The 27,920-nt window shown below is 26.4% G+C and overlaps 1 protein-coding gene across 1 annotated transcript in view; it reads left to right on the forward strand.

Annotated features, from left to right (window-relative positions):
- LOC134827172 (F-box/LRR-repeat protein 16) overlaps window positions 1–27,920 on the forward strand; it is a 42,380-nt gene that overhangs the window by 12,578 nt on the left and 1,882 nt on the right. The window contains exons 2-4 of the mRNA XM_063839743.1: window positions 12,117–12,290; window positions 12,359–12,476; window positions 26,457–26,652. Of these exons, the coding sequence (XP_063695813.1) occupies window positions 12,117–12,290; window positions 12,359–12,476; window positions 26,457–26,652 (488 nt within the window). The remainder of the gene's footprint in view (window positions 1–12,116; window positions 12,291–12,358; window positions 12,477–26,456; window positions 26,653–27,920) is intronic.

Here is a 27,920-nt window from a genome sequence, read left to right on the forward strand (position 1 = left end):
CAATGAACTTCATCAGGAATTAATGTTGTCGGGGGAACGAAAACTTAAATACTTGCCGAGGAAATACAAAACAAGGAAATTGTTGTTATGAAAAGTTGCTGTTGTTATTTGTTGTTGCATGAAGATTAAGCACTCACGAAGACCTTGCACTCAAATCCTGTCCAGTTTTCCCGGAATGCATGACAAAAGTACAAGGTCATCATTGTCGTCATCGGTGCACAATATCCCATGTTTATTTTATGTTTTATGTCTCTCCTCTTGTTATCTCGTTGCCATTGTCAGTCACACCGATAAACTTTTATGAAAATTTTTAATGAAATACTTGATGAAAGTTGTCAACGTTCATTGTTAAGAGTGGCACAGATATTAAAATTTCAAATAAAATGATATTTATTGAGGACTTGAAACTGCAGTAAGGTCATAAATCTACGAGTTACTGCCTGTTTTTTTACAATATGACATTAATTTATGGCTTTCAATTAAAAATGTATCACAACACGTCACGAGTGTCAGGCGTGTAAAAAAATGTAATGTAAGGTAATGATGATTTTTTATATTTATTTATTATGACACAGTCAATCAATTATTTTATCATAAATGATGCAAGTCAAGTTGAGTAAATTTTGTGGTGTTTGGATAAATTATTATTGGCGATGGTGAATTATTATTTGCAGTGGATTTATTGATGGATTAACGGGTTTTAGTAAATTTATCATGTGTGTCATTATGAAAATGCCTCGTAAAATTCCGTATTTGAAGTCAGATTTTAATCTAAAAAAATATTTTAAAATTAATTATCAAATAAAAAAAATTAATAAATAAATAAAAATAATAAAATAAATATAAAAATAAATAAAAAAAATAATAAAATAATAAATAAAATAAAAAAAATAAAAAAATAAATAAAATAAATTAATTAATAAACTTAAGTAAATATTTTATTAAAATAATAAAAAATACAATAAATATTATTTAATTAAAAATAAATGAATTACTTTAAATGAATAAAATTTATTTAAATTAAATTTGAATAAAAAAATGTAATTAATTTTTAAATTGTAATTTAATTTTTAAGTTTTTAAATTAATTTTATTAATTAATTTGGTTTAATTATTTTCACTTTAGATTTTAAAAATATTAGATAATTAAAATTTAATTTAAATAAAATAATTTTTTACAACAATTATTTTTTCTTAAAAATGCAAAGAAAATAATTAATTTAATTTATTTAATTAATTTGGTATTTAAATATTTTCATTTTAGATTTAAAAAAAAAATTATGAGATAATTAAAATTTAATTTTAAAGAAAATAAAATAATTAAATAAAAAAAATATTAAAAAAAGTCAAAAAATTCTAAGGAATATTATCATGCATAACGAATTTTGGTAAAAATCGTACATTGATTTATTCAAAAAATCGATTTATATTAATTTCCCTTCACCTCCCTTAATTAGAATTCTCGATAAAATACTTACGATACGAAAATTCACAAATTTTCCAATAGACCGATTTTCCTCATTAAAGTTCCTTTTCATATCACCCACGTTATCTTCCTTAATTCCAAACACCCGAAAAACGTTAGTTCATCTATGAAAATGTAATCATTTGCGACAGCAAACAGATGTCTTCTTATTTACAAGTCATATCCGGCCATTTATATTTTATTTTTCCTCCTTTTACCATAAATCCATATAAAGAGAATGATATTTTGCATCATCCTGCAGACTTGCTTCGTGTGTAAAATATCTAAAATAAAAAAAAAAAATAAAACGGAAAATTATTCGTATTTCCTCCTCATTTCATGCTAATGCTTGTTTGTATTTTTGTCCTCCTCTATCGAATGTAATGTTTTAGCGAGGATGTTTGCTAGACACAAAAAAAAAATTGTTTGCATTATTAAGATGTCTCTCCAAAAACATACAAAAAGGGTTTTGATAAGCAAGTGGCTGCGTTAAAGATCAACATCTAATCTCGAAAAATTTGAATTTTTATTGCAACCTCATGAAACAGTAAAAAAAACATTTTTACGCGAAAATTATTGCCATTGACTTGGGGAGAGGGTGACATGGTATCGTCGATGCATCCATTAACTATCTGCTTTATGCCGTCATAAAATTCAAGCGTATTAAATTTCAAACGAGATATTTTTGGTGCGGGGATCATAAAAAGGACAAAAAGGCATTCAATGCAAATTTTACCCACGTATGTCATGATAAGCCGTCATTTTCTTCCGAAATTACGAATAAATATATCGATAGACAGACAAATAAACAATAACATATGTTTGTTTCTCATATCAAAATGCGACCTTTCTCTTGCCTGCCTCTTCGCAAAATATTATTTTATTAAACGTATCAATAAATTTCGTTCACTCATGTCATTTTGTCACGCGATTTTTTTTTGCGATTGTTTGGAAATGCACGAATGAGTCACGAATCAATTGACACTTTCATCAAAATTAAATCAATCAAATCAAATTTTGTCTGAATGAATTAAAATTCAAATAAACATGCTCAAAATGTCTACAGAATGAAATGTTTTGGGTAATAAATATTTTATGCAGTCTCGTTTTTTGGCAATTCTCTTACCGGGCTAAATATTTGTCTTTAATAAATATTTGTAGCGTCGTCGTTTGTCGGGCCAAAAATTGAAAAATTAAAACATTTCTAATGAATGTTCGGCGAATGAATGAATGTTGCATCGGTGATTTATGGGCATTAAATCTAGAGGAAAGTTGGCTCGTGTCGCAGTGCTTGTCGGAAGTGTGAACTTGTATCTTCATATCTGTGTAGGCAAATGTGAGAAGGGCATTAATGAGAAAGTGAATTAAGTGATTTGGCATGCGATGAGAGATTTACTTACTTTTTGCAGACGATTTTTATCATAATTTGGCATATTTAATATTCAAAATTTCAATTATTTTCCTAATTTTCTAAACAAAAGTTTTCAAATTATTTAAAAAAAAATTACTGAATTTTTTTTTCTTATTTTTTAATTTATTTTTTTCAAAAGTCTTAAATTTTTTTTATTTAATTATTTTTTTTTAATTATTTGATTTTATTATTATTAAAAAATATTTAAGGATTTTAAATTAATTAATTATTAAAAAATTTGATTTAAAATTATTTTTTTTTATTTTATTTTTTTTTAATTTATTTTTTTTAAAAAAAATATTTTAAAATTTATTTTATTTTTCTTTCCTAATTTTTTTATTTAATTTACTAAATATTTTCCTAAATTAATTAAACGCTATAAATTAATTGAAAAAGTAAAATTAATTAATTTATTAAATTGAACTAAATTAATTAAATTAAATTAAATTAATTAAATTAAAATTAATTAAATTAAATTAAATTAAATTAATTAATTTAATTAAATTATATTGAAATAAATTATTTAATTAATAAAATTATTTTTTTTTAAATTTTTTAAAAGTATTTTTAAACTTATTTTAAAAATTTATTTTATTTTTAATTTTTTAAAAGCCTTAAAATATTTATTTATTTAGGTTTTATTTTAATAAAATATTTTTTTTATTTTTTTTTTTAAATATTTTGACTTTTAATTTGGAATTTGGAAAATTTCCAAACCTTTTTTTGAGCAATTTTCCTTAAAATTCACGAAAAATCAAAATAATTGTTACTTTCCTTCTTACAAAAAATTTTAATTACAACAAAAAATTTTCACTAACCTTGCATTTCACTCACAATTTCTCACTTTTCTACATGATTTATTCACTTTTCACAACACAAATTACAAATGAAGTCTTAAATTCGAGTTAATTGCTCATTTTTTTCCGAGTGTTTCAAGCAAGTCCAAAACGCAACCGTCACCAACCCATTATTATTATTGCTTTTAATTATTCCTCTTTGCTTTCACTTCCGTTTGTACTCCGAGTCAAGTCAAGTCACTTTTGAACAGTAGCAAGGCTATTTTTAAAATTTTATTGTAAATTTTCATGCAATGTTTCGTAACGCATTGTCGCCGCCTCCCAACATCGTTAATTACATGATTGACACCGAACATTTACGTGTCTTCCCGTTTTGTGTTTTAATTCACGAAACACTGAAAAAAAACGAAATTCTTGTATTATTAATTAAATAAATTTGTAATTTCGTTAGCAACACAAAAGTAATGAATAACGAGTGTTACAAAATTAAATTTTATTTTTTTTTGTGCAAAAACTTTTCCTATTATTATTATTTCATTTTTCGCTAAATATTTATACAAAAAAAAAAAATTGAACCAGTTATCGCAAATTGCACAATTGTGTGTTCGGTACAATGGTTTATTCACCATTATCAGGTCAGGTCAAGGTACAAAAAAAAAAATGAGATTGAATGAAATTGATAACATTCTTTATGTGGCAGGAAGGCAGTATTGCACATAAAATGTTGTTGTACGGAACTTTGCACTGAATTTTAGGTCAAGTTTGTTCTTTTCTCTCTGCGTTTACGGAAAAAGAGAGAAAATGTAGGTTTTTAGTTAAAGGATAAAGTTTAATGAAAAAAAAAAATTTTTTTTTTCGTTTAATAAGCATTACTTACTTCCGTGCGACATAAAAGCCTTTTCTGACGTCAAATTACATTTCCGCAAGGATTTTTCCGGTCCTCATTAAAAATGGAAGCAAATTAGGCTCCCACAGCTACCAAAAAGTTTATTCACCCGAGTCACATTTAAAATAATCCACGAGAATTGCTAAGAGTATTGCCCTCAAACACGCAGAATTTTGCCTAATTTGGGAGTCATTGAAAATGTATGGAGTGGAATAAATTAATACACACCTATTTGCGCCATTGAAATAAATATTTAAGTGCAGCTTTTGTTGATGTTTTTTTGTTGCGATGATATGTGATGTAAAATAAAATTACCTTGTTACAGTTTTACATGGGAGGCAAGAATATGCTGGCATGGCACCCTACCTACGAAATTACGAGTTTTTCTGTTTCAAAAGAGAAGATAAAAATGTATTGTAAGGAATTTTGTTGCTTGGGGAGAGAGAAACGGAGAGAATTTCAAAAGGAAATGACAAACAAAGAGACACACATGATAAATTTCTTCAAACATCTCATTCCTCACTTCATTAAACTTCCATTAAAGTTGAGGATGTGTGCAATGTTAGACGATTTTTTATCGTGAAATATTAGGGAAGTTGTTGGAAATCGTCGAAAAATGTGTCTGAAAATAAATAAAATATTTTTTTTTATAAAAATTTATAAAAAATAGATAAAATTAAAGATAAATTTTTCAAAAAAATTTGTAAAGGCAAAAATTTAATGGAAAAATTAAATTTTTTTTAAATTATTTTTTTGATTTAAAAAAAAGTAAAAATTAAATAAAAGCTATCTAAAGGCTAATTGCTAAAATATTTAAATAATTAAAATTTTTAAAGATATTAAATTTTTTTTAAAAATCATATACTATTTAAAAAATTTCTTTAATTATTATGAAATATTGTTAAGCCTTGAGAAAGAGCAAAAAATATTTATTTTAATAAATTTTAATAAAATAAAATAAAATTTTAATTAATAATTTTGAGTAATAAAATTATAAATAATTAAATATTTTTTATATAACAATTTGTTAAATTTAAAAAAAATATCAAATTTTTAAAAACTATTTTTTTTATTATTATTTTATTTATTAAAATTAAATTAATTAATTTTAATTTTTAAAAATATTTTTAATTTTTTAGTAATCCTTTAATATTTTTATTAATTTATTTTGAGATTAAATTTTCTAATTTTTTTAATCTGTTTATTTTTATTTATTATTTATTTATTTATTTTTAATTTTTATTTTTTGTTAAAATTAATTTAAAAATTCAATTTTTCAAGCTCTTTATTAAAAAGTCACCCACTGCGCAAAAAAAACTTCCCTCTGTGAAATTTTTCACAAAAATAAATTGTTAAAGGAAACATCGAGTGACAATTGAATGAATGTCGCAAATTTATTGCCAGTCCCGACATTGTGAAGAATTCGAGTTTATAATTCGTTTCCATTTACAAAAATAAAATTCACTTGCACCAAATTGACAAATTGTTCTCTTTTCATCAAGTTCACTGAATAACAGGAGTGGCAACGACAACGGCAATCGTCTTCTTACGTAACATCTTTTGAACGAGGACTCGAGAACTTAATCTAATTTAATATTCCATCAAATAAAACTTTTTAAGCATGTAAAAAAAAGAAAAGAAAAAAACATGAAATGAAAAGTAAGCAAAACTGTTCACATGAAACATGATTAAATTTGAATAATAAATGTAAATGATTATGATGATGATGATGATGTTTTTTTGTCGAAAGTATGCCAGACACAAGCCCATTATTGGCCTTCTGTGACAACATGATAGACGGTTAATTTTTCAATTTTTAAGATAAAAGAGACAATTTTCCAATGAAATCTATTCTTTTTGGCAAATGAACGAACACAATCTAAATTAGAAATCTATCAACTGCGAGATTAATTTTGGAACATTGACAAGAAAAAGTTAATTTATTTTTTTTTATTAGTAATTTTCTTTTCAAGCATGAACGACCTTCTGCTGATAAACGTCTGTTTCGTCTGATCTTCTCACCGCACAATGCATTCCGGGAACTGTCAGCTTGATGAGGGTTTTTTTTCGTACAGACAAAGGCATTCGTGCGAAAAATCATCATTAAGACACCTTTTGACACTGAAACTAACGAAGAAAATTTAACTTAAAATTATTTTGTGGTATTAATGAGAAAATGTGCGCGCAAAAACCTTTTTAGAGGGAATTTTCGCGTCGAAAAGTGGTAAAATGTAACGAAAAAGCATTAACCTAATTTCTATCACTTTTGAAGTGTGGAAGCAGAACATCTTCTTGCTTCATGTTTTTTGTTCGCGAAATGACGATGACGTTAAATTAAATCGCACGGAATAATTTTATTTTCTTCTTTATTCATAAATTTATTTTTTTTCCTTTTGTGATGATATTAGAGAATTTTTTCCATACAAAGGCATGAAAAGCAACTTTCTGATGAGTGATTCCGCAACTTTCTACATTTTTTTCTTTGTAGCACCTTTTTTGTTTCGTACTTGAAACTTTCTGCCTTTCCACACAAAATTTATTGCACAATAAAAGTTTTTTTCTTGTTTATTTGTTTTTTTTTCGCAAGCCAACAAAAACTGTGGAAACAACATTAATCGTCTTCCTTAAAACTGTAAATTATTTCGTGTCTACACATTTTTCTCGTTTGATGGTTTCCAGAAAAAAAAATCACATTCTACCTCCTTCGTTTCGATACATTTGTCACAAATCATCCGGATCTTGGCAATTTTCTGTACAACATCGCAAGTTCAAGTTTTTCTAAAAAAAAAAAAAAAAAAAATTGAGAAACCACGAGAAGAAACATTTGTCTATAGACGTCAATGTTTGTTGTTGCAGCAATTGCAGTTGTGGCGCCTAAATTTTTTTTTCGTTGTTGCATTGTTGCAGAACACAAGAAAAAATTGACAAATAGCTCCTCATTTATTTCTTAATTTAATGTTTTTCATCTCATTAGTGGGGAAAAAAAGAAAAAAATGCACTTTGCATCATAAAATTTTCATTTAAAAAACGGTAGAAGAAAAAATTATCATAATTTTCTGGCTGCAGCAGCGTTTAAGAATGATGAATTTTTTAAAGAACAGCAAAAATTGTAGATTTTTTTCTGTTTCGCATAAATTTATTTTGCAAGTTTTAAGGAAGATTTATGTAACGGCAGAGATTATACTACCAAACAAACTTTTAACAAAAAAAAAAAAAAAAATGGTGATGAAAAAATTATACAAAGTTATAAATAAGGCGTTAAATCGCAGCAGAAGGAGAATTTTCAAATCTGATGAATTTTTTTTCTCATAAAAATCCTCAATTAAAATTGATTTGTCGAGAGTTTATCCCTTTTCACCGAAAATTCACCCCTACAAATCAACTTACTGTCTCGTTTGAAGCACTTTAGCTCGAGTGTCACTTAAAATGACGACAACCAACCAACCAACCAACCGCATATACCCGAAAATGCCGTCATGTACACAAAATTATTTGCTGTTAATGTCACTTGCCATGGCTTTGTGTCATTATTATGATGTCGCACCCATTGACGTTCAAAAACTTTACAAGCCATCATTTTGTGTCACCAAAACCAATATTATGGTTCTGGCAAAAACAAACCGCGCCGCAAAATGAATCGACATTTTGGAGTGCAAAATTCATTAAAAATTCGTTGGAACGAGGAATTATTTGTTTTCAATTCATTTGAGTGAAAACAAAACAAAAAAAAAGAAGTCGAGTTTGTCATTTTGATTTTTGGTGTTTGCTCTGTGAATAGGGTGAAAATTCAATTTTCATAAGTTAAGGTATTGACTTAAGCTTAAGTTTTTTAAGTTGAAGTCCTTTAAGTCAAGTATAAAAAATAAAATTAAGATTAAAAAGTTAAAAAATCTTAAACTCAAAAAACAAGCTTAACTTGCTAATTTTTATTTTAAATAAAACTTAAGCTTAAGTCAAAAATTTCAAAAAACTTAAGATCCTTTTATTTTGTTTTAAGCTTAAGTTTAAGAAAATTTATGTGGATGCATGTAATTTTTAACCAAATTTCGAGAAAAAAATATTTTTTTTTTGAAAATTGCAAAAAATTGTTAAAAGTCAAAAATAATTTACTTTTGACTTAAGCTTAAGTCAAAAGATTGAAAGAACTTAAGATTATTTTTGTTTGAAAAAAGGTTAAGTTCAATAATAAATTTCAAAAAGATCATTTGTTTTACATTTTTTCAACCAAATTCATAAAAAAAAATTTTTTTTAATAAAAAAAAAATGTAAATTAAGTTAATTAATTTGACTTAAGTTTAACTTAAGTGACTTAAGACAAACTTAAGCGACTTTTACCTTATTTTTACAACTCTTGTATATGAAAATTATTTCATTACTCTCAATATTGATGTCATGATATCTTTTATTCGAAGTAAAATTTGTTCCATTTAACTTCACAGGACAATTTTTCCAACAATATTGTTCTACTGATTGTTGGATCAACAATGAAAATCTACTTGCCATCTAGAAATGATCATAAAAGTGCAATATTTTTTTTTCTATTATTATTAAATATAAATGCGGAATTCAATCAAATATGGATGTTTCTCACACTGCATTTATATTTGTTGTCTGGCTGCTACTCTTCTCCGACAAGCCATTGTGAAATAATGTTTCGACAGTCAATAAATGGCTCCGAAGGGAATTTTTATATCATGTGACACACAAAACAGGGACTGACTAACGAAATTTCCTCTCCACGAGCCAGGCAACTGCATTAATTGACCTATTTCCCGATGCGACGCCAACTCATTGATTCTCATGCGGATGCATCCCTCGTATCAATAACGATGATGGTGATGATAGTTGTTCCTGTTGTTAGTCGCAACTGCATTTTTTCCCTCGTTTTTCTTTTTTTTTTTTTTGCATTCAGTTTATTACTTTTATTAAATTGTAAAGTTTTGCGTTGTCGCTCGTAGCTCCCTGGAGAATAACAATGGATAGGAGGCTTTGTTTGCGATGTGATGTGATGCGATGGATCTCCGTCGAGTGTTGTGTGTGATATGAATAAATATTGAATTGTTACACGAATTGTTTGTTTATTGATTTCTGGTTGAAGGAAAAAAAATAATTTGGATTAGCTTTACGGAAAATCTTTTAAAATTAAAAAAAAATATTTTTTTCAGATAATTAAAAAAAATGTATTTAAATTAATTTTAATAATTAATTAAATAAATAAATTTTTAATTATTTTCAATTTATTTATTATTTAAAAAAATAATTAAAAATTAATTAAATAATTAAATTAAATTTTAAAAATTTTTATTTTTTTATTAATTAATTTTTAATTTTAATTAATTTATTAAAAAATAAAATAAAATTAAAAAAATTATAAATAAATTAAAAAAATAATAACGTATCTAAATTTTTAAAAAGTTAAAAATATTAATTTTTTTTCACGAACAAAACTTTTAAAAAAAAATATATCAAAAAAATATATTAAAAAAATATATTTAAAAAATATATTAAAAAATCTGTTATACAAGAAGTTTTCAACTTCAAAAATATATCATTTATATTCGTTAAAAAAAATCTGTTAAAAAAAACTAAAAAGGAATAAACAAAGCCTTGTGGTAACAAATCGGAAAAATTGCCAAGTAAATAAAGTTACAAAATTTTTGAAACAAAAACTTGAATATAAAGGAATTTCAGTCTATGTTAGTATTAATAATTCTGAAATAAATCCTTTATATTCAAGTTTTTGTTCTCAAAAATTTTTAACTTTATTTAAATTTTTCCGACTTTTTACCACAATGTTTATTCCTTTTTAGTTCGCTTTTTTAACAGATTTTTTTTATTAAAATGAATATTTTTGAAGTTGAAAACTTCTTGTATAACAGATTTTTTAATATATTTTTTAAATATATTTTTTTAATATATTTTTTTGATATATTTTTTTATTTATTACTTTTTAGTGTTGTTCAAGAGATATTTAATCATAAAATTCCCAAAACTAAAAAATTACCCACAGAAAATGCATTGTAGTGACCGCCTTGGGTTAAGAGGTGTCATTTGTATGGGAGGTCCATTTTAGAGAACCGTAGGACAAAAGTGATGTATGGCAGTGTTGTGCGTCTCGACGAGACAAACATTTCTGCATCATTAGATTTTTGAAATTTGCACTGGGATTTGGTTTAAATTTGAATTTTCCGTTAATTTTTCGTTATAATTTCGAACTCTTATATGGGGAAAATTTTTTCTGCATTGGGATCATGCCTCGATTCCACAAATGGGACCTAAATGAAGCAAAATGAGCATGACCTGTAGAAGGAATGAAACTTCTATCTATTAAGGGAAAGGCGTGAGACGTGTACGAAGTGACTAATATACCCGATACTGACAGAATATAAAGGATATATAATAAGAGGTGTCATTTGTATGGGAGGTCCATTTTAGAGAACCGTAGGAGAAAAGTGATGTATGGCAATGTTGTGCGTCTCGACGAGACAAACATTGCATCATTAGATTTTTGAAATTTGCACTGGGATTCGGTTTAAATTTGAATTTTTCGTTTATTTTTCGTTATAATTTCGAACTCTTATATGGGGAAAATTTTTTCTGCATTGGGATCATGCCTCGATTCCACAAATGGGACCTAAATGAAGCAAAATAAGCATGATTGTAGAAGGAATGAAAATCTATTAAGGGAAAAACGTGTACGAAGTGACTAAATACCCGAATATATAAAGGATATATAATAAATATTTAAATTTTTTATTATTTTTTGGAAAGATAATATTGATTTTTTTCCAAATACAACTTATAAAATTGTTAATTAAATTTTTTTAAAAAATTTTTCAAATAAAAATTGCTGCTTAAAAATTATTTTTCAGCAATTTCGATATGTTTTTTTATTTATATATTTTTTTTTCTTATTAAAAAGTCGTATCCTTTATTTAAAAATCTTTTAGCAAAAAGTCTTCTCAGTAAATCAATAAAAAAAACCGAACATAATATGACAAATTTCGCAATTTACCATTTTTTAAGCACCATAATCCGAAGGATAAATATTTCTTGTCGCCTTACATGCTGATTATCAATGTAAAAACAAAGAAAGAATAAATGGAGGGATGTGACACAGACGACATTTAATCGGTTTAACTCGCTCTCTGCGTATTCATTATTACTTTTTCCCCACATACTCCATTTTTTCTCATGTGGCTTTTTTGCCTTGTCTGTAAAAATGTGCTCGTATTTTGTGTTTTTCTTTCGTCCTTCGTGTCTCAAAAGCAAAATTTATTTTTTTAAATGCGAAATTCTAGACAAACAGTCGTTTGACATCATCCGTTATGAATGAGTGTATGAACAGCAATTTGCCTCCAAACAATTATTATTATTATTGCTAGAGTCTGGCTCACGCAAAATGGTTTTGCTTCTCCCGAGACAATGGCTTTGCGACGTGTTCTTGCGATTGAGCAAACAAAAAAAAAACGCTTTTAGTAATCAAACCGGAATTTGAGGCCATTAAACGATGTCATTGAATTTAATATTGATAAATTTTCTTTTTTCTTCTTTTCAGTCATTATTTGAATTAGAACTTGCTGGTTGCAATGAAATAACGGAAGCCGGGCTGTGGGCTTGTCTAACACCGCGAATCGTTTCCTTATCGCTGGCGGACTGTATAAATGTTGCGGACGAAGCTGTGGGTGCCGTTGCTCAACTACTTCCCTCCTTGTACGAATTTTCGCTGCAGGTAATTTTTTTTTTTCGTTTAATTTTGAACGATTTGGCAATAAATTTTAATTCCCTTTTTTCTCGTAGGCATACCATGTAACAGATGCGGCATTAGGCTATTTTTCACCTAAACAAAGTCACAGTTTAAGCATTCTAAGGTTACAATCGTGCTGGGAACTCACGAACCATGGCGTCGTTAATATCGGTAAGTAAAACTTTTTGCAACGCGAATTGTTGTGGGCGATGCATCCATACGATGCGGAAAGTGCATAATATTGAATTTTGTGGTTATGATTATTGGATTTTCTCTTCCCTCGAATATGCTGTTCCATATGTTGGCAAAAATATGCTTTTATGAATGCAGACAATAAATTCCCGTAGAACTTTCCGGAGTCATATTTACAGCAGCGGCACCACAAAAGCTAATTTGAAACGAATGAACTATTCCAACAACATGCCGAATAATATTTTCATATAAATTATGTCAGTCACAATGCCGTCGCGTTATTTTCGTGCTATCAGTGATAAATCTCCGAGACATGAGGCTAATTTTTTGTGTGTGTGCGAAAAGGGACGAAAAGCGACGAAAGCGGTAGTATTGGCATGATTATTACATTAGTTTTGCTTTGACATGTGTTTTTTGCACGCTCATTCTCGGGGTAATTTACGGTGAAAAGCGGCTTTTTCCATTCATTCGAGTGACGTGACACAAAAGAGAGATGCTAAAATTAACTATTTGACTTAAATGGAGATTTATTTGTTTTGTGACACGAATTTTTCCTTTTTTGCAATTTTATCTATCATGATCTTCTCGAATTTTTTCATGAAAAAAATTAAAATTAAAATTAAAATTAAAATTAAAATTAAAATTAAAAATAAAATTAAAAATAAAATTAAAATTAAAATTAAAATTAAAATTAAAATTAAAATTAAAATTAAAATTAAAATTAAAATTAAAATTAAAATTAAAATTAAAATTAAAATTAAAATTAAAATTAAAATTAAAATTAAAATTAAAATTAAAATTAAAATTAAAATTAAAATTAAAATTAAAATTAAAATTAAAATTAAAATTAAAATTAAAATTAAAATTAAAATTAAAATTAAAATTAAAATTAAAATTAAAATTAAAATTAAAATTAAAATTAAAATTAAAATTAAAATTAAAATTAAAATTAAAATTAAAATTAAAATTAAAAAAAATTAAAATTAAAATTAAAATTAAAATTAAAATTAAAATTAAAATTAAAATTAAAATTAAAATTAAAATTAAAATTAAAATTAAAATTAAAATTAAAATTAAAATTAAAATTAAAATTAAAATTAAAATTAAAATTAAAATTAACTAAAATCCATTAACATAAAAATCGCAAAAAAAAACTTGGCCTTGTATACAAAAAAGGTCACGCTCACTGAATGTCCTTTAATAGCTTTTCAGCGACACGCAATTTGTCTGCCTCTATCGCCGTTTATTTTTGGCTCAATACCTAATAAAAAATTAGCGCCATAACGTAATTACGCCAACGGCTTTCACTCCGGAAAACGTAAATATTATGAAATATGAAACACAATATCAAAATCCTCTTAAAATAAAAACGCGAACGAGACACAACAGTGACCGATACATCTGTAGTTAACACTCTGCTGCTTTATTTGCCAATTATAATAAAGGAAGTTTTTCCATTCGATGACAGCGAAAAAGGAAAAAATTGTTAGGAGTGCGTAAAGTTATACGACAAATCATAACAATAAAGTGAAATGTGTGCCGTTGTTGTTTTCCTCAATTAGGTTATACCATTATAGCAGTTTGTTAATATCATTATTGTTATTATGTTGCAATTATTATCGTACAACATTTGCTGTTTATGACAGTGTAATGATACTTTTTTGCCGTTACTTGAACGAAAAGGTATTTTTTTTTGTATTTTAGGGATATCGGTAAAATATGTTGCTTAGTTACACATTGAACTAATTTTGTTGTCGGTATCATGTAAAAATATCTCTAAATTGTTAAACAGAGTGTTGTTTACTTAAAAACTGATAAAATCGTTCGTTATGCAAACAAAAAAGCGATATTAATGATAATAATTTATTTATTTATGAATTATAATCAGAGCCAACAATTAGTAATTAAATATAGTCCCGACATAATTAGGAGTCGCGAGAACATAATATGCATACTAATTACTGTTTGTTGATCGGATACGACGAGAGAGCAGATAGTAATTTGTTATTCAGATGGTTGGTTTCGTTAATCGATAAGTAGTTAAGTGACGCGTTGTGAGGAAAAATATTGATAGGCGTCTCCATTTGCATTTATTATGACTTGATTACTTGACGGCTCTTGAATAAATTTGGGATAATTTTCCATGGAGCTTATAAATTATCAAAAAAAAAAAAATTATTATTCAACTAAAGCTTATAGGAAAATTTTAAAATTTATTTTGAAAGAAAAAATATTTAAAAAAAAATATCAGAAAAAAATTTAAAGTCACTTTTAAAAAGCTTTTGATGTAAAACAATAGATTTATTTTTTTTTTTTTTTTTTTTTTTTTGTTAAATTAAATTGATTTTATTCTTTATGTATGTTACTTCAAGCACAACAATTTATCCGATTGTGTCCAAAAATTTCATCAGTTTTTAAATAAACTTCCAAGCAAAATGTTGTTCTTGATAATTTTTGCAATTATTTTCGTGGTCAACATTCGAGCTGAATGCATTTTGACAGAAAGTGAAGAAGATATTGCTTTCCATTACAACTGTTCTACTTTTTCAATTGATATTGAAAATAACAAAGAAAGTGGCAAATTTAAAGGATCATCAGGAATAATCAAAATTAAATCAAATTTGACTGAAATTCAGACTTTTAACGAGTCTCAAAAGCTCAATTTCGACGAAAATATAATTTACAATTTGGTTATTACGAATTTTGTACTGCCGAACGACACAACTTACCCCGAACTTTTGTCGAAACTTGGAGCCAATCCGAAAAATATTTGGGAAATTTACTCAAATGACGTTTTGAAGGTTTCTCAACTCAACAAATTTGAAGAAGTAAAATTAATATTTTTAGAGAAAACTCTGGAGTTGGATTCAAATATTGGAGAATTCTGTCCAAATCTCGAAAGATTATCGACAAAAATCGCTACGACAGAATTTAATCTTACGAAATTGGATAAACTTGTATTTTTGGCATTGTTTGTCGATGGAAAAGTGTTACCTGTGATCAGTGAACGCAATTTTTCTGGATCTTTGTACGTTTATGGCAGTACAGATAAAAATATTTTAGAGCCTCCTGTCGAATTATTTCCCGGACTGCCAAATGTTGACAAATTGCATCTTGTTAGAGTTCGTTTGCCACGCATAACTAAAGAAACATTTGCGAAAAATTTACAATTAACGAAATTATATTTGCAACACAACTTAATCGAGGAAGTGACAAATGATGCCTTTGTTCATTTGACAAAACTTGTTGAACTAGATTTAAATCACAATAAGCTCTTGGTGCTTTCAGATGCTGCATTTCCCGAAAGTCTCGTGAAATTAGATGCATCCAGGAACGGAATGACTCGTTTCGAAGCCACTAAAAAATTACAAAATTTATCAGAATTGCATCTTGTGTACAACAAGTTGACTGAACCGAATATTTTGACAATCCTGAATGATCATTATCCCGCTCTGGCTTTGACTTATTTGTCACATAATGAATTTGAAAGTCTCAATTTGGCGGGAACATCTTCACATTCGCAGTTTTTTGATTTGGCTGATAATAAAATTAAAACTGTAAAAGTCGCGCAACTAGAAGGAAATGGAAAAATGCAACTTTTGCTAAGTCAAAATGCATTACAATGTGATTGTGAGCTGAAACCATTTTTAGAAGTGTTGCAACAAAAAGATGCCAAAATTTTTTTGACACAAAATGTTCAATGTCATAATCTGGTAGGACAAAAATTGATGAATGTTACGTTAGAAGAATTGAAATGTTAAAAAAAAATTATTATTATTCTGAGTCAGTCAACTATTAAATTTGAAAAACAATTTAAATTGAAAATTTAATAAAATAAAATGTAAATTAACTGGTTTTGACGAATAAAAGTCAATAATATTGTTTAAGACTCTATTTAAATAAAAAAAAAAATATTGAATTTTTTTTAGAGAAATATTTTATCTAATTTTCAATAATATCTAATGTTCAAAAATAAAAATCAATTTAATTTTTATTTAAAAAATTAATTTAAATTTTTAAAAAAATTGTTAAAATTTTTTAATTATTTTAATTTAATTAAATTTATTTTTTGAAATTAGATTAAATTTCAATTTTCACTTAAAAATTAAAAAACTCATTTCAATAATAGAAATTTATCAAAATTCCTACTTGAAATATTTTTTTTTTAATTTTTAATATTGCTATTGAGTTTTATTTGGAACGACCTAAATTAAAAATTCGATCCTCTAAAAAAATTTTTTTAACAGTGTCTTCACAAAAAGATACAAACACGACACTAAAAATTGAATTGTCATCAAAACTAAAAGAAAACTTAGAGAAAAAAAAATACTTGTCATCACACATATTGAAAATTCAACCACACACATCGGATACCACACACAAAAAAATCATATATGATATTTTTTTATTCTTCCTCATGTTTTCAATGAAAAGGAAGTAAACAATTTCGAAAGAATATGCATTTTGATGCAACAACAAAAGACAGCAAAAAACGAATTTATGCAGTTGCACTCGTTTGATTTTTTTTGTTCTTCGAAGCATTAGATCGCAGTAAAAAAATACTGCATGAAAAATTGCCAAGACATGAAATTTTTTTATTGATTCAATCAAAAATTGCTGAATTCCTGACAAGGTTTGTATTTTTTTCAAATTCCAAAAATATCAAATTATTTTTTTCAAGAAATCAATATCGCTGTTGATTAATTTTATCATATTTCTTGCTGTCGCACACTTGAATGAATTTATTTAAAAAAAAAAAAAACAAATATTTTTCCGAATTAATTAAAACATTTTTTTTTTAATTTTACTGAAACACAACACACCTTTTCCTGATTTTAATTATTATTTCGCCGTAAATCTCGTCACCCCGTTTTTTATGAGTTTTTTTTCGTCTCAAATTAAATTTTAACACACACGCACGAACAATAAAATTATTGCTTGTTTATTACAGCATCAACCCACAAGGCTTTTAAAAATTTTTTTTTTTACTCCGACACCAAGCAATAAATTTGTTGGAATGTACTTTTAACAAAAAAAAAAAAAAAAAAAAAATATTGAGTGTAGCTTTTTTATAATAATTTTTCGGTTGAATGTCGTTTTTTCCTCTCCTGTAAGTTAAATGTTTACTCCGCAATTATATTTACAAAAAAAAAAATCATAATTTTATTTTCGTTCGAGTGCACGTCAAAAGCTAAAGCGCAAAACTTAATTAAGCGTATTGTACGTTTTATGCCATTTTTTGTGCAACTTCTGTCTGTCGCTTGTTTTATGCGGACATTCAACTTTTGATGTTGCGACTAAATTTTCTTTTGATTATAAAAATTATTTTTTTTTATCGCAATCGAGATCAATTGCTTGAACGACGTCGTTGATGACATAAAATTGGAAATATTAGAAGTGTAAATCCCTCGAGGGACGTTTTTTGATCATTTATTCAGTGTTGCTGATTTACTGTGCAAGAAATTTCTTCGTCGCTTTGATCGTCTAAAAGTAGAAAAAATTCTGTAGACATCATTTAAAGAGGACAATAATACACGCGGCAACGATACTTATCTCGGATTATTTCTATTTTTCTGTTTTTTCATCTCTTCAGGAAAAAAAATTGAACAAGTTGAGCAAACGACCTTGAGCAAAGAAATGCAAAGAAAGGCTTTTGTTGTTGCAAAATATTTGTTGTCGAGGGAAATTGAGCCTCTTTCGAAGAAAAACGTTGCGATGCAAGAAAATGAGCAGTTTGCGGTACAACGAACTTTTGTAACTTTGCTAGAAAAAAAAAGTTTTTAATGTTTTTTCATGTCTTGCATAAATTATAATTATTAAAATTTTATGAGTTTCAAGCAAAAAACTCGAATTCTTTTAAAATTCTTGTGAAATTCCAACAAAGTGCTTAAAATTGCGTAAACAAGTACAAACATACCTGAAAAGCGTCGAAATCGCATTGCATCAAACATTTGAGTGTTTTTTGCCCCATTTTTTCGTTCATTATTCATGAAACCACTTTTGCTTAAAAGCTCTCTTGTGCGAGTTTCGGTGCAGCAAAAATGTTTTGTTCGGTGAAATGCGACACAATTCATAAATAAATATGACTACAACCTAAATAAGACATATTTTGCTTTCTTTTGCTGTTTTTATTCCAGACATCCTCCTCTCTCTCTCTCGTCCGATTAAGTCGAATGAGAATAAATGTCACAAGCTGCCTTTGTTTCTTGTCTGTGGAAACAATGAGAATTATTATTTATTTAGAGGAGATGAGCTGGCTGCCTGCAGTGCAAGACATATTTGACTCAATTAAATTAATTGATTTACGGAGAGTACCTGCCGTTTTGCCCTTTTTCGCTTCGTTTTGTCCTGTTTTTCGCATGTAAAAATGTATCTCCTCATGACGAATGGCACACAGAGACTACAGCTAATTTGTATGCATGACAAAAACATAAACAGCATGTTACATGTCTGATTAGGAGCGTTTATATGCACGTTCAAATGAAAAAGGGTAGTTCACTTTTTGATTTTTTCAAGTAGGAGAATTCATTAAAATATAAGAAAATTTGAATTTTTTTTTATTAAAATTTAAAATTTTTTTATTAAAATTTTTATAAAATTTTTTTATTAAATAAAATTTTTATGAATTTTTTTATTTTATAAAATTTTTTAGTGAAATTTTGAATTAAAATTTTTAAATTTTTTGAATTTAATATTTAAAAACAAAAAATTAAAATTATATTAAAAATCAAGACAGGAAAATTTTCCCACAGAAATTGTGCACTTAAATTTTTTATGAAGTTTCAACCAAAAATTCAAGTTTTATATTAAATTTGAAGACTTTCAATAAAAAATGGTTTAAAATTATCTAAAATGTCATAAAAATGAGAATAAACTGCAAAACACTCAAAATTTTGTTTAGTTTTAGAAAAATAAAAATTTTAAAAGTTTTCAGAGAAAATTATTATTTTTTTCTAATTAATTAATAAATTAGATTAATTTATTTATAATTAATTTTAAAAATTTTTAATTAATTTAATTGTGTATTAAATTTTATTTATTAATTTAAAAGTTTATTAATTTTAAGAAAAATTAATTAAAATTAAAAATAAAAATTAATTTTTAAAAAATATTTTATAAATTTATTTTTTTTTAATTTTAACAAAAAAAAAAAATAGCAAAATTATGCTTTTGCATGATAAAATTCTTTCGTTTAAATTTTTTGGTTTACTTTTAAATTATTTTTTTTTGATTTTTTTTAATCAATTTTTATCCTTTTTAAATTGAATAAAAAAGAGTAAAATTCAACAATTTTTGTCAAATTTTTTCCAATTTTGAGTGGAAAAAAATATTTTTTATAAATTCAAAATTTTCATGATCTACCCTCTTCACAAAAATGATATGAAAAATATGCAAGCTTACCCAGATTTTCGCAATAATAATAAAGTTAACGAGCAATTCTTCTTCTTCAGAGGATTCATGCCTAAAACGAGATAAAGAACATAAAGTTTATCTGGCTAGACAATCATAACATGAAATTTAATTAAAAGTGAATAATTGATCAAATTCAATTTTCGAGAAAGTCTTTAACGAGAGACCCATTTGCATCACAACTCCATTAATTCCAGCAACTAATTCCGTACAATTGGCTAGCAAACAATTTAAAATTACATCCGTGGCGCCTGGTTGTCGTGCGAAGTAAAGTGTTGTTGACCTCGTGTTTTGTGTTTGTTGTCGTTACCTACAAAAAGGAGAACGGAATTGAATTGTAACTGGCTACTAGTTGTTTGTCGGAGAACTTTTGCTATTTACTTTCGTAAACAAAACAACAATAAATAAAAAAGGAGAGACGAAGAAAATACTTTAATGATGATAATATGATGGCTTATTGGTGGCAAATGGGATTTCTCGGAAAATGGGGACACTTTTTTATGTTTCAAGAGAAAAATGATTTATTTTTCATCAGATAAGAGTTTATCAAAGTTAATTTTTGGCCTTGTACCGTATTTGTTTTGGTTTTTTGTGTGACTAATGGAGTCTAAAATATTACAAACCAACAAAATTTTCTGATTTTTATCACTTTTAGGAGAAACTTTTAAAGAATTTTGTTTAAAATCTTCTCCATTTTTAATAAAAAGGCGCTCTTATGATGTTCGTTTCACACGAAAATGTTCAAAACTCAATCTGATAATAAAAAAAGGATAATTGCTTTAGTGCCGCAGGTCAAATGTTGATACTTAAAAGATGCCTTTTAAACATATGAGACTAATGTGTCCCCGAAAATTGTCTCAAAATTGACAAAAAATGCTTTCGACCCGAAAATGTCGTTGCATCCAATAAAATAAACAACAAAACAAAGAAATTCTGAGTCACTTTAAATTTGGCATGCGATTTTAATGGGGTTGACACACCTCAAACTGCCACACACACAAACTCACGCGCGAAATAATATTTCAAAAATGATTCAAAAATAACTTTGTCGCACTAACAACAAGCGTCTTCGTGTTAAAAGACCGACACGAAGAAAATTATAAATATACCGCCAATGTCATTTCCTCATCATACAATCTTGATCTTGAACTCTCATCGAAGTGGCATGACGGGCTATTTATAATTTTTTTATTATTGAGTTACCCAAAACAAAAATTAATTGTTTTATTAACGAAAAAAAAAAAAAAATAAATAAATATTTTGTGTCAAAACAAATATTCGTGCATCAAATGGGGTTGCCGGGTATTTTTTTGTGTTTATTTTTAGCACCTTTTCTCACACTTTTCCAGGCCAGGTAGGGCGAATTAACCCGTAAAAACACATTTTTTCGGCACAAATCAACGCCTCTTGTGCAAAAAAAAGTCGTAAAAAAAGATATCAACACCAGCAGCTGAGAGATTGTCTCACGTTTTTTCACTGTATTTATTTTTAAAATGACATTCTGGCAGTAAACAGAGGAATGCGGTGCGTCAACGATCGTTTTTTGCCGGGTTATGATTTTTTTTTGCTTGTTGATGTTAAGCGTCTGTAAAAATGATAGAAAAAAAATAAACTCGTTTTATTAGGTGAGAAATTGTCTCGATAATCATGTCAATTTATCAAAAATAACAAAAAATTCTATTTTTCATAGATTTTTTTTTTATAAAAATAGTAAAGAGGAATTTTTTAAAATTAAATTAATATTTTTTATTTTACGTAATTTTTTAAAATTAATATTAAAAAAACTTTTACAGAATTTTTTTTATTTTGTTTTCATTAATTTTTTTTAAAGTTATTTTAAATAATATTTTTTTACAAAATTTAAAATAATAAAAAATTAATTAAGAATTAAATTAAAGATTATTTTTTTTTTAAATTTAATTTTAAAATTATTTCAAATATTTTTTTTTACTTACTTTAATTTTAAATATACCTAAATTTTAAAAAAGAAAAATCTAATTTATTTAATTTTTTTATTAATTAATAGTATTTTTTAATTAAATTAATTAATTTTTTTTAAATGTTAATTAATTAAATCTAAGGGAAAAAAATAAATAAAAATTAAAAAAAAATGAATTTATTTAAAAATTTTCTTTTTTATTTTAATTTAAATTTTATTTTATTTATTAATTTAAAATGTTAAAATTTAAAAAAAAAATAAAAAAATTAAACCAAATTTTTGAAGGAAAAAAAAAGAAAAAATCGAATTTATTTAAACTTTTTCGTAATTTACATAAATTTTACTTCTCTTGACCATTTTATGGAGCATGAGACAGCAACTGACAGTAATGATTTCCAGAGATAAGCACACAGAAAAGTTTTTAATTTAAAATTCATTTATTTTAAGTCGTGCTCTGGTAAATTTAGTGCTGCTGCAGAGACAAATTCATTCAAGTGTGTAAAAAAATCTCCTTTTAAACAATCTGAAAAAGTAACGAAGAGAACTTTTTAAGTGAGGGAAAAAAATCTGCCTATGATACTTTTTTAATCTTTTCACTTTTCCGGAGATTACATGCAGAGTAAAATAATTGAAATTTTGGTCATTGTTGGGGATTTACAAGGAAAAAAAGCTTAAACAATTTTTATTTTTTTGACACAACCAGACGTCTCCATTCTGCTTTGGAGGCGATCAAAGTAAATCTCACTCGTTGGAATTTTAACCGATTATTAGTTATTTAATTAAATCTGTGATGAAATATTTGTCGCGATGCCAATTTTGCCACAAAATTAAAAGCCGCAACAACAGCAGCAGCTCGGCATTTATTGGTTCATAAATATCGTTTGAATGGATTATAAAATTCAACACAATTTGACAAGCTACAACCAAAACAAATATTTTCTGTAATTTATTGTGTGAAATTTTGCATTAACAAAGAAATTTGCCGTCTTTGGATGGCAAATCAACACCGCTCGTTAATGCCTCGTTAATTACCTTTTAAAAAATGCATGAAGGACGAAAATTTTCGTTAATGATGTGCATCGGAAATGAATTAATTCTTTGTAATTTCACATCTTTTTGAGCAATTTCGTTTTTGTTGTTTTGGCACAATGTTGTTTGGTGCAAAGTGAAAAACGACTTAATCAATAAAACATGTCAGAAAAAATGTTGTTTTTGTCTCTCGCTTGAGTGTCTGTTGAAATGTTGAATCATCGTCTTTTCACAACTGACGTTATTTAATAAACTTGGATTGGCTCATATCTCTTTACAAAAGTTTTTTTTTACTGCATTTTGAAGAAAAAAATGCTTTTTAGATGCGAAAATGAAGTCTGTCTGAAGGTCACGTGGTTAAAATTAAAAAAAAATGTTTATTGGGCTAAAAATTTTAAAATACGACTTGGGATGAAATTTGAAAATGTTCATTGGGGCGAGAATTTAAAATGTGGAGTGGGATTGAATATTGAATAAGAAAATGCATCAAAATAAATTAAATTCAACAACTTGTCTTTATTAAGTCACGTGGTTCACATATCAAAATTTTTTCTTGGTAATAAAATGAAAATGATTGGGACAAAAATTCAAACATTAAAATTCAAATTGTTCAATTGATTAAAATAACAAAATGCATCAAATTAACCTTCATTCTCGGTATCAATAAGTCACGTGGTTAACGTTTTCGAAAATAAAATGTGCATTGGGTCAAAAATTTAAAATGTGCATTAGGTTTAAAATTTAAAATGTTCATTGGGACAAAATTAAAAATGTGCAATTGGGTTAAATAACAAAATGAATTAAAATAACTATCAATTAATTGACAAGTTTTAATAAGTCACGTGCTTAAACTATTCAAAAAATGTGCATTGGGCCAAAATTTTAAAATGTGACTCTTCATTAAATTTAAAGATTTACATTGGAAAATGTACAATGGGGTTGAAATTATTAAAAATTTCTCAAAAATCTCAAATTCAGTGCAAAATGGTCACGTGGTTTCTTAAAATACGTTAAAATCTTTCTCATAACGACAACTTTCAATAAATATAATTTTTCTTGAATGAGAATGATATTCATTGAAAATATACTTTAACGAGTAAAAGTTTTACGTTCGTAAACGAGATAAGTTTCTCCCTGTCTCTGCGGGTGATTTTGATAAACCGCAGCGTTCGTGTTTTGTGTCACTTGACTTTTTTTGAATGATTTCTCGCCACGGACAGAACAAAGGTGTCTCGAACTGTAAACAATTTTTATTTGCCTTTTGGGACAAAAGCCTTGAAACAAAAAATGGCCAAAATTTTGCGCAAAGTTATGTCACGCATCGCACACATGACGTCGATGATAAACAACTTTTCGCACAACTTTTCAACAATATTTTATTTTATTTATCAATTCGATACACAAACACAAAACGAGACAGAACGGAATGCAAATGAAAAAAAAAAGAGGAAACATCTTTCATTAATGTCCTTGAAACTTTTATTTATGAAATTATTTACAACTTTTTTTGTTCGATAAACTTCCTCTCGTGACGCGACGAAGCTCAAGAGTTAAAGAAAAACTTGTCGAAATCTTTTCTTATGCAATAATTGGTGAAATGTTGGAAACGTGATATATTTCGTTCTTCCAAGGAACGAAAGATGATATGTAAAAACAACGAAATACTCCAAATAATTAGGGTAGTGTTACTACTTAGCAACAACGCGTAGTAATTACTCAAGAAAAATCCCTTTTTCTCTTCGTCTTCGTTATTCATCTGCTTTTTATGTAACCAACGAACTCATCTTGAGAGCAAAAAACGTGTCTTCTTCTTAAAATTGTAACTCATTAGTACTCGTGAATAATTAAAACTCCTGTCGTCAACGTCTTACCTGGATTTTATTTCATGGCAGAATTTTCATCGCGAATTTCATCAAAAATTCAGTAAAAAAAAAATCGCGAATTAAGAAACGACCTATTTTTATGTCGTAACCTTGAAAGAAAATCAAAATAAATACTTTTTGTTATTTGTTTTTCCCAATTTGCTTTTTAACAAGCTGTTAAGCTGTGTTACCAATTACGAGAACATTTTGTTTCCCATCTACAGTTGTATGAAAAGTAGAGCAATTTATGGAGAGCATTTCATCACAAAGAAGTTTTTCCTCTCTTGGGGTTTCTACTGGATAAAAAAGAGCAAAAGTTTTATTTTTTTCATGGTTTTGACGTTGAATAACTCATAATTTTTCATTTTTGAAGAACATTGAAAAAAAAAACTTTTTTTTTTCTTTGAGAATTCTCAGAGGTATTTATTTACTGTAGGCGAAATTTTACAAAAAGGCACGGATTTAATGAAATAAATTAAATATAAAAAAATTTTAACGTATTTTTTCAAAATTTTAATTTTTTTTTTTTTTTTTTAATTTTTTTTTTTAAAATCAAAAATTTTTTTTTTAAATTTTAAATAAATAATAGAAATAAAAATATAATTTTAAATAAATATTTTAGAAATAAAAAAAAAAGTTTTTAATAAATTTAATAATTTTTTAAAATCTTAAATATTTTAAATTTCTATTATTTCTTTTAATTTTCAAGAAAATTATAATTTATTTTTTTATTCAAATCAATTTTATTAAAAATTTATTTTATTTGCCGCAAAAAATTTCAAAAAGTTAATTAAAATTAAATAAAAATAATTATTTATTTATTATTTGATCAAATAATTATTAAGTGATTTTTTATTAAAAAATTATATGAAAATAAATCTTAATCTATTGCAAAAAGTTAGTAGATTTGGTCAAGATTTTATTAATTTTTTAACATTTCTCGAAAATTAATTTTTTTTCAATAATTTTTATTTAGTTTTAATTTTTTAATAATTTTTAATTTAATTATAAATTTATATAAAATAAAAAAAAATAGTAAAAAATTAAAAATATTTTTTTAAATTTAGTAAAAAATTAAATTTTTATAAAAAAAAAATCTGTAAAATCTTCTCCGTGTGTTGATGAAATATGTTCCTTGTTTGCACATGTAATAAAAAATAATAAAATTTTCACAAGAATTTTTTCTCGTACCCACTCATATCTGACGTAAATGCTCAAATAAAATAACAACGAAAATTTTTTTGTAGGTAGTTGGTACATAACATAAAGTGTGAGATAATGTAAAAAAGTAAGGTTGCAGTGATTTTACAAAAAAATCGTTTGTTTAACAAAAAATTGCTGATTATAAAAAATTTACGTAATACCCTTTAGATTTAATGGAACAATTCATTCCTCATGTACCATCTTTTGTCATTTCTGGTTGATTTGCACCCTTGTCCTACATGACCTGAAAACTGGTTCAACTCATAAATTCTGTTTGGAACGAAAATTGGAACAGAATACATAATGCTATTGACCTACTTTCGAATTGCTTCGAGAAAATTTATGTTATTTATTCATACATGTACTTCATCTTCGTTTATGGTCGTCTTTTCTAGCAGCAAAGCTCGAGGAATGCTAAAAAATTCATCAAACAAATGCATTTTGCACCTGCAACAATTTTTCATATTTTTACAACTTTACAAAAAAACTTTATTTATTTTTATTTTTCTTTTCTAGTTCATTCGCTGCCACATTTAACCGTGCTGTCGCTAAGTGGATGCAGCAAAGTAACAGATGACGGCGTCGAATTAATCGCAGAAAATTTACAAAAACTACGTGCGCTCGATTTGTCATGGTGTCCGAGAATCACAGATGCCGCGCTCGAGTATATCGCTTGTGATCTGAATCAATTGGAGGAATTAACGTTAGATCGGTAAGTTATTTACTGGGCATCAATTGACGTGATTGATAGGCTTTTAATACGAGATTAATGACGAACTAACAGCGACACGGACCGAAAATCGATATTTTTTGTGTGTGCGAAACGACGGATATTGATGTCTAATTTGATTGGATCGAAAATTGTTTGGACTGCACTTTTGTTCGGTGCGACATAAAATTCCCCCTTCAGCTGCCTTCAGTCACCCGTAATAATTTTATTTTACTATAAAATACAAAATACACTCGAACCAACCGCTGGAATTTATTTAATTTATGGAGACAATAAACGATTACTGCTAACGATATTGCTCGACAGAATTGCCCTCCTCCAGCTACGAAGGGAAAGAAGAAAAAAAATGAAATGCGGAAGTTAAAGATACGTCGTCGTGTGAAAATTGGATATATCGACGTTAAAATCAATAAAGTTACTGCAGACAAGCCACGTCTGTATTTTATACTCCCTAAAAATCTTTCAATAAATATCATAGTAGGTAGTTCAGATTTATTTTTTTTTATTACTCGTAATATCGTGCCATGCCAGGCTCACAACGTGAAGCATTATTAGCAAGAAAATTCTTGTTCATTTTGTTATATGCTGCATGAAAAAGGTAAAACTATGATGAAGCGAAATTGAATAAGCGGAGAATGATGTTCGGATTTAGCATAAAGTTAGATGAGATTTTACCTTTTATGCCGGTGAAAGAACATTTTTGTTTGGATTTCATCAATTTTTGACGAAAAACTTTAATTTAAAGAAAATTTCCGTGAATGATTTTCATAAATTTCTTAGAAAACTTTGCTTGTTGTCCCTTTTTTCATGAAACGAAAGTCATTAATATCAATTTATACAAGTTATAAACCTAATTACCTTTTGATAGATTCCTATAAAAGTTTCCGGATTTATTTTTCCAATTCCATATTGATTCTTAGTTAAATCCATTTAAAGCTCATATGATGTCACATCAAATAAAAGAGGAGCTCATATGTGGTTTTATGATAAAATGACCTATTTTTATGGGTAAAATCGATTTATGACATCACAAATAATATTTTTTAAAGGGAAATATTTCATATATTTTTTTTATTTTAATTTTTAAATTTTTTTCATATTTTTGTGATTTTTTTTTGACATCATTAAGTTTTTCAAAGTAAAATTTTAAATTTTAAAAGAAAAATTTTAAATTCTTAGAAAAAAATATTTTTTTTGTGATTATTTAGCTTTTAGAGTATAAAATTATCAGATGAAAAATATTTTTATTG

The sequence above is a fragment of the Culicoides brevitarsis genome, chromosome 1 (assembly GCF_036172545.1).
Source record: "Culicoides brevitarsis isolate CSIRO-B50_1 chromosome 1, AGI_CSIRO_Cbre_v1, whole genome shotgun sequence".
Classification (NCBI taxonomy): domain Eukaryota; kingdom Metazoa; phylum Arthropoda; class Insecta; order Diptera; family Ceratopogonidae; genus Culicoides; species Culicoides brevitarsis.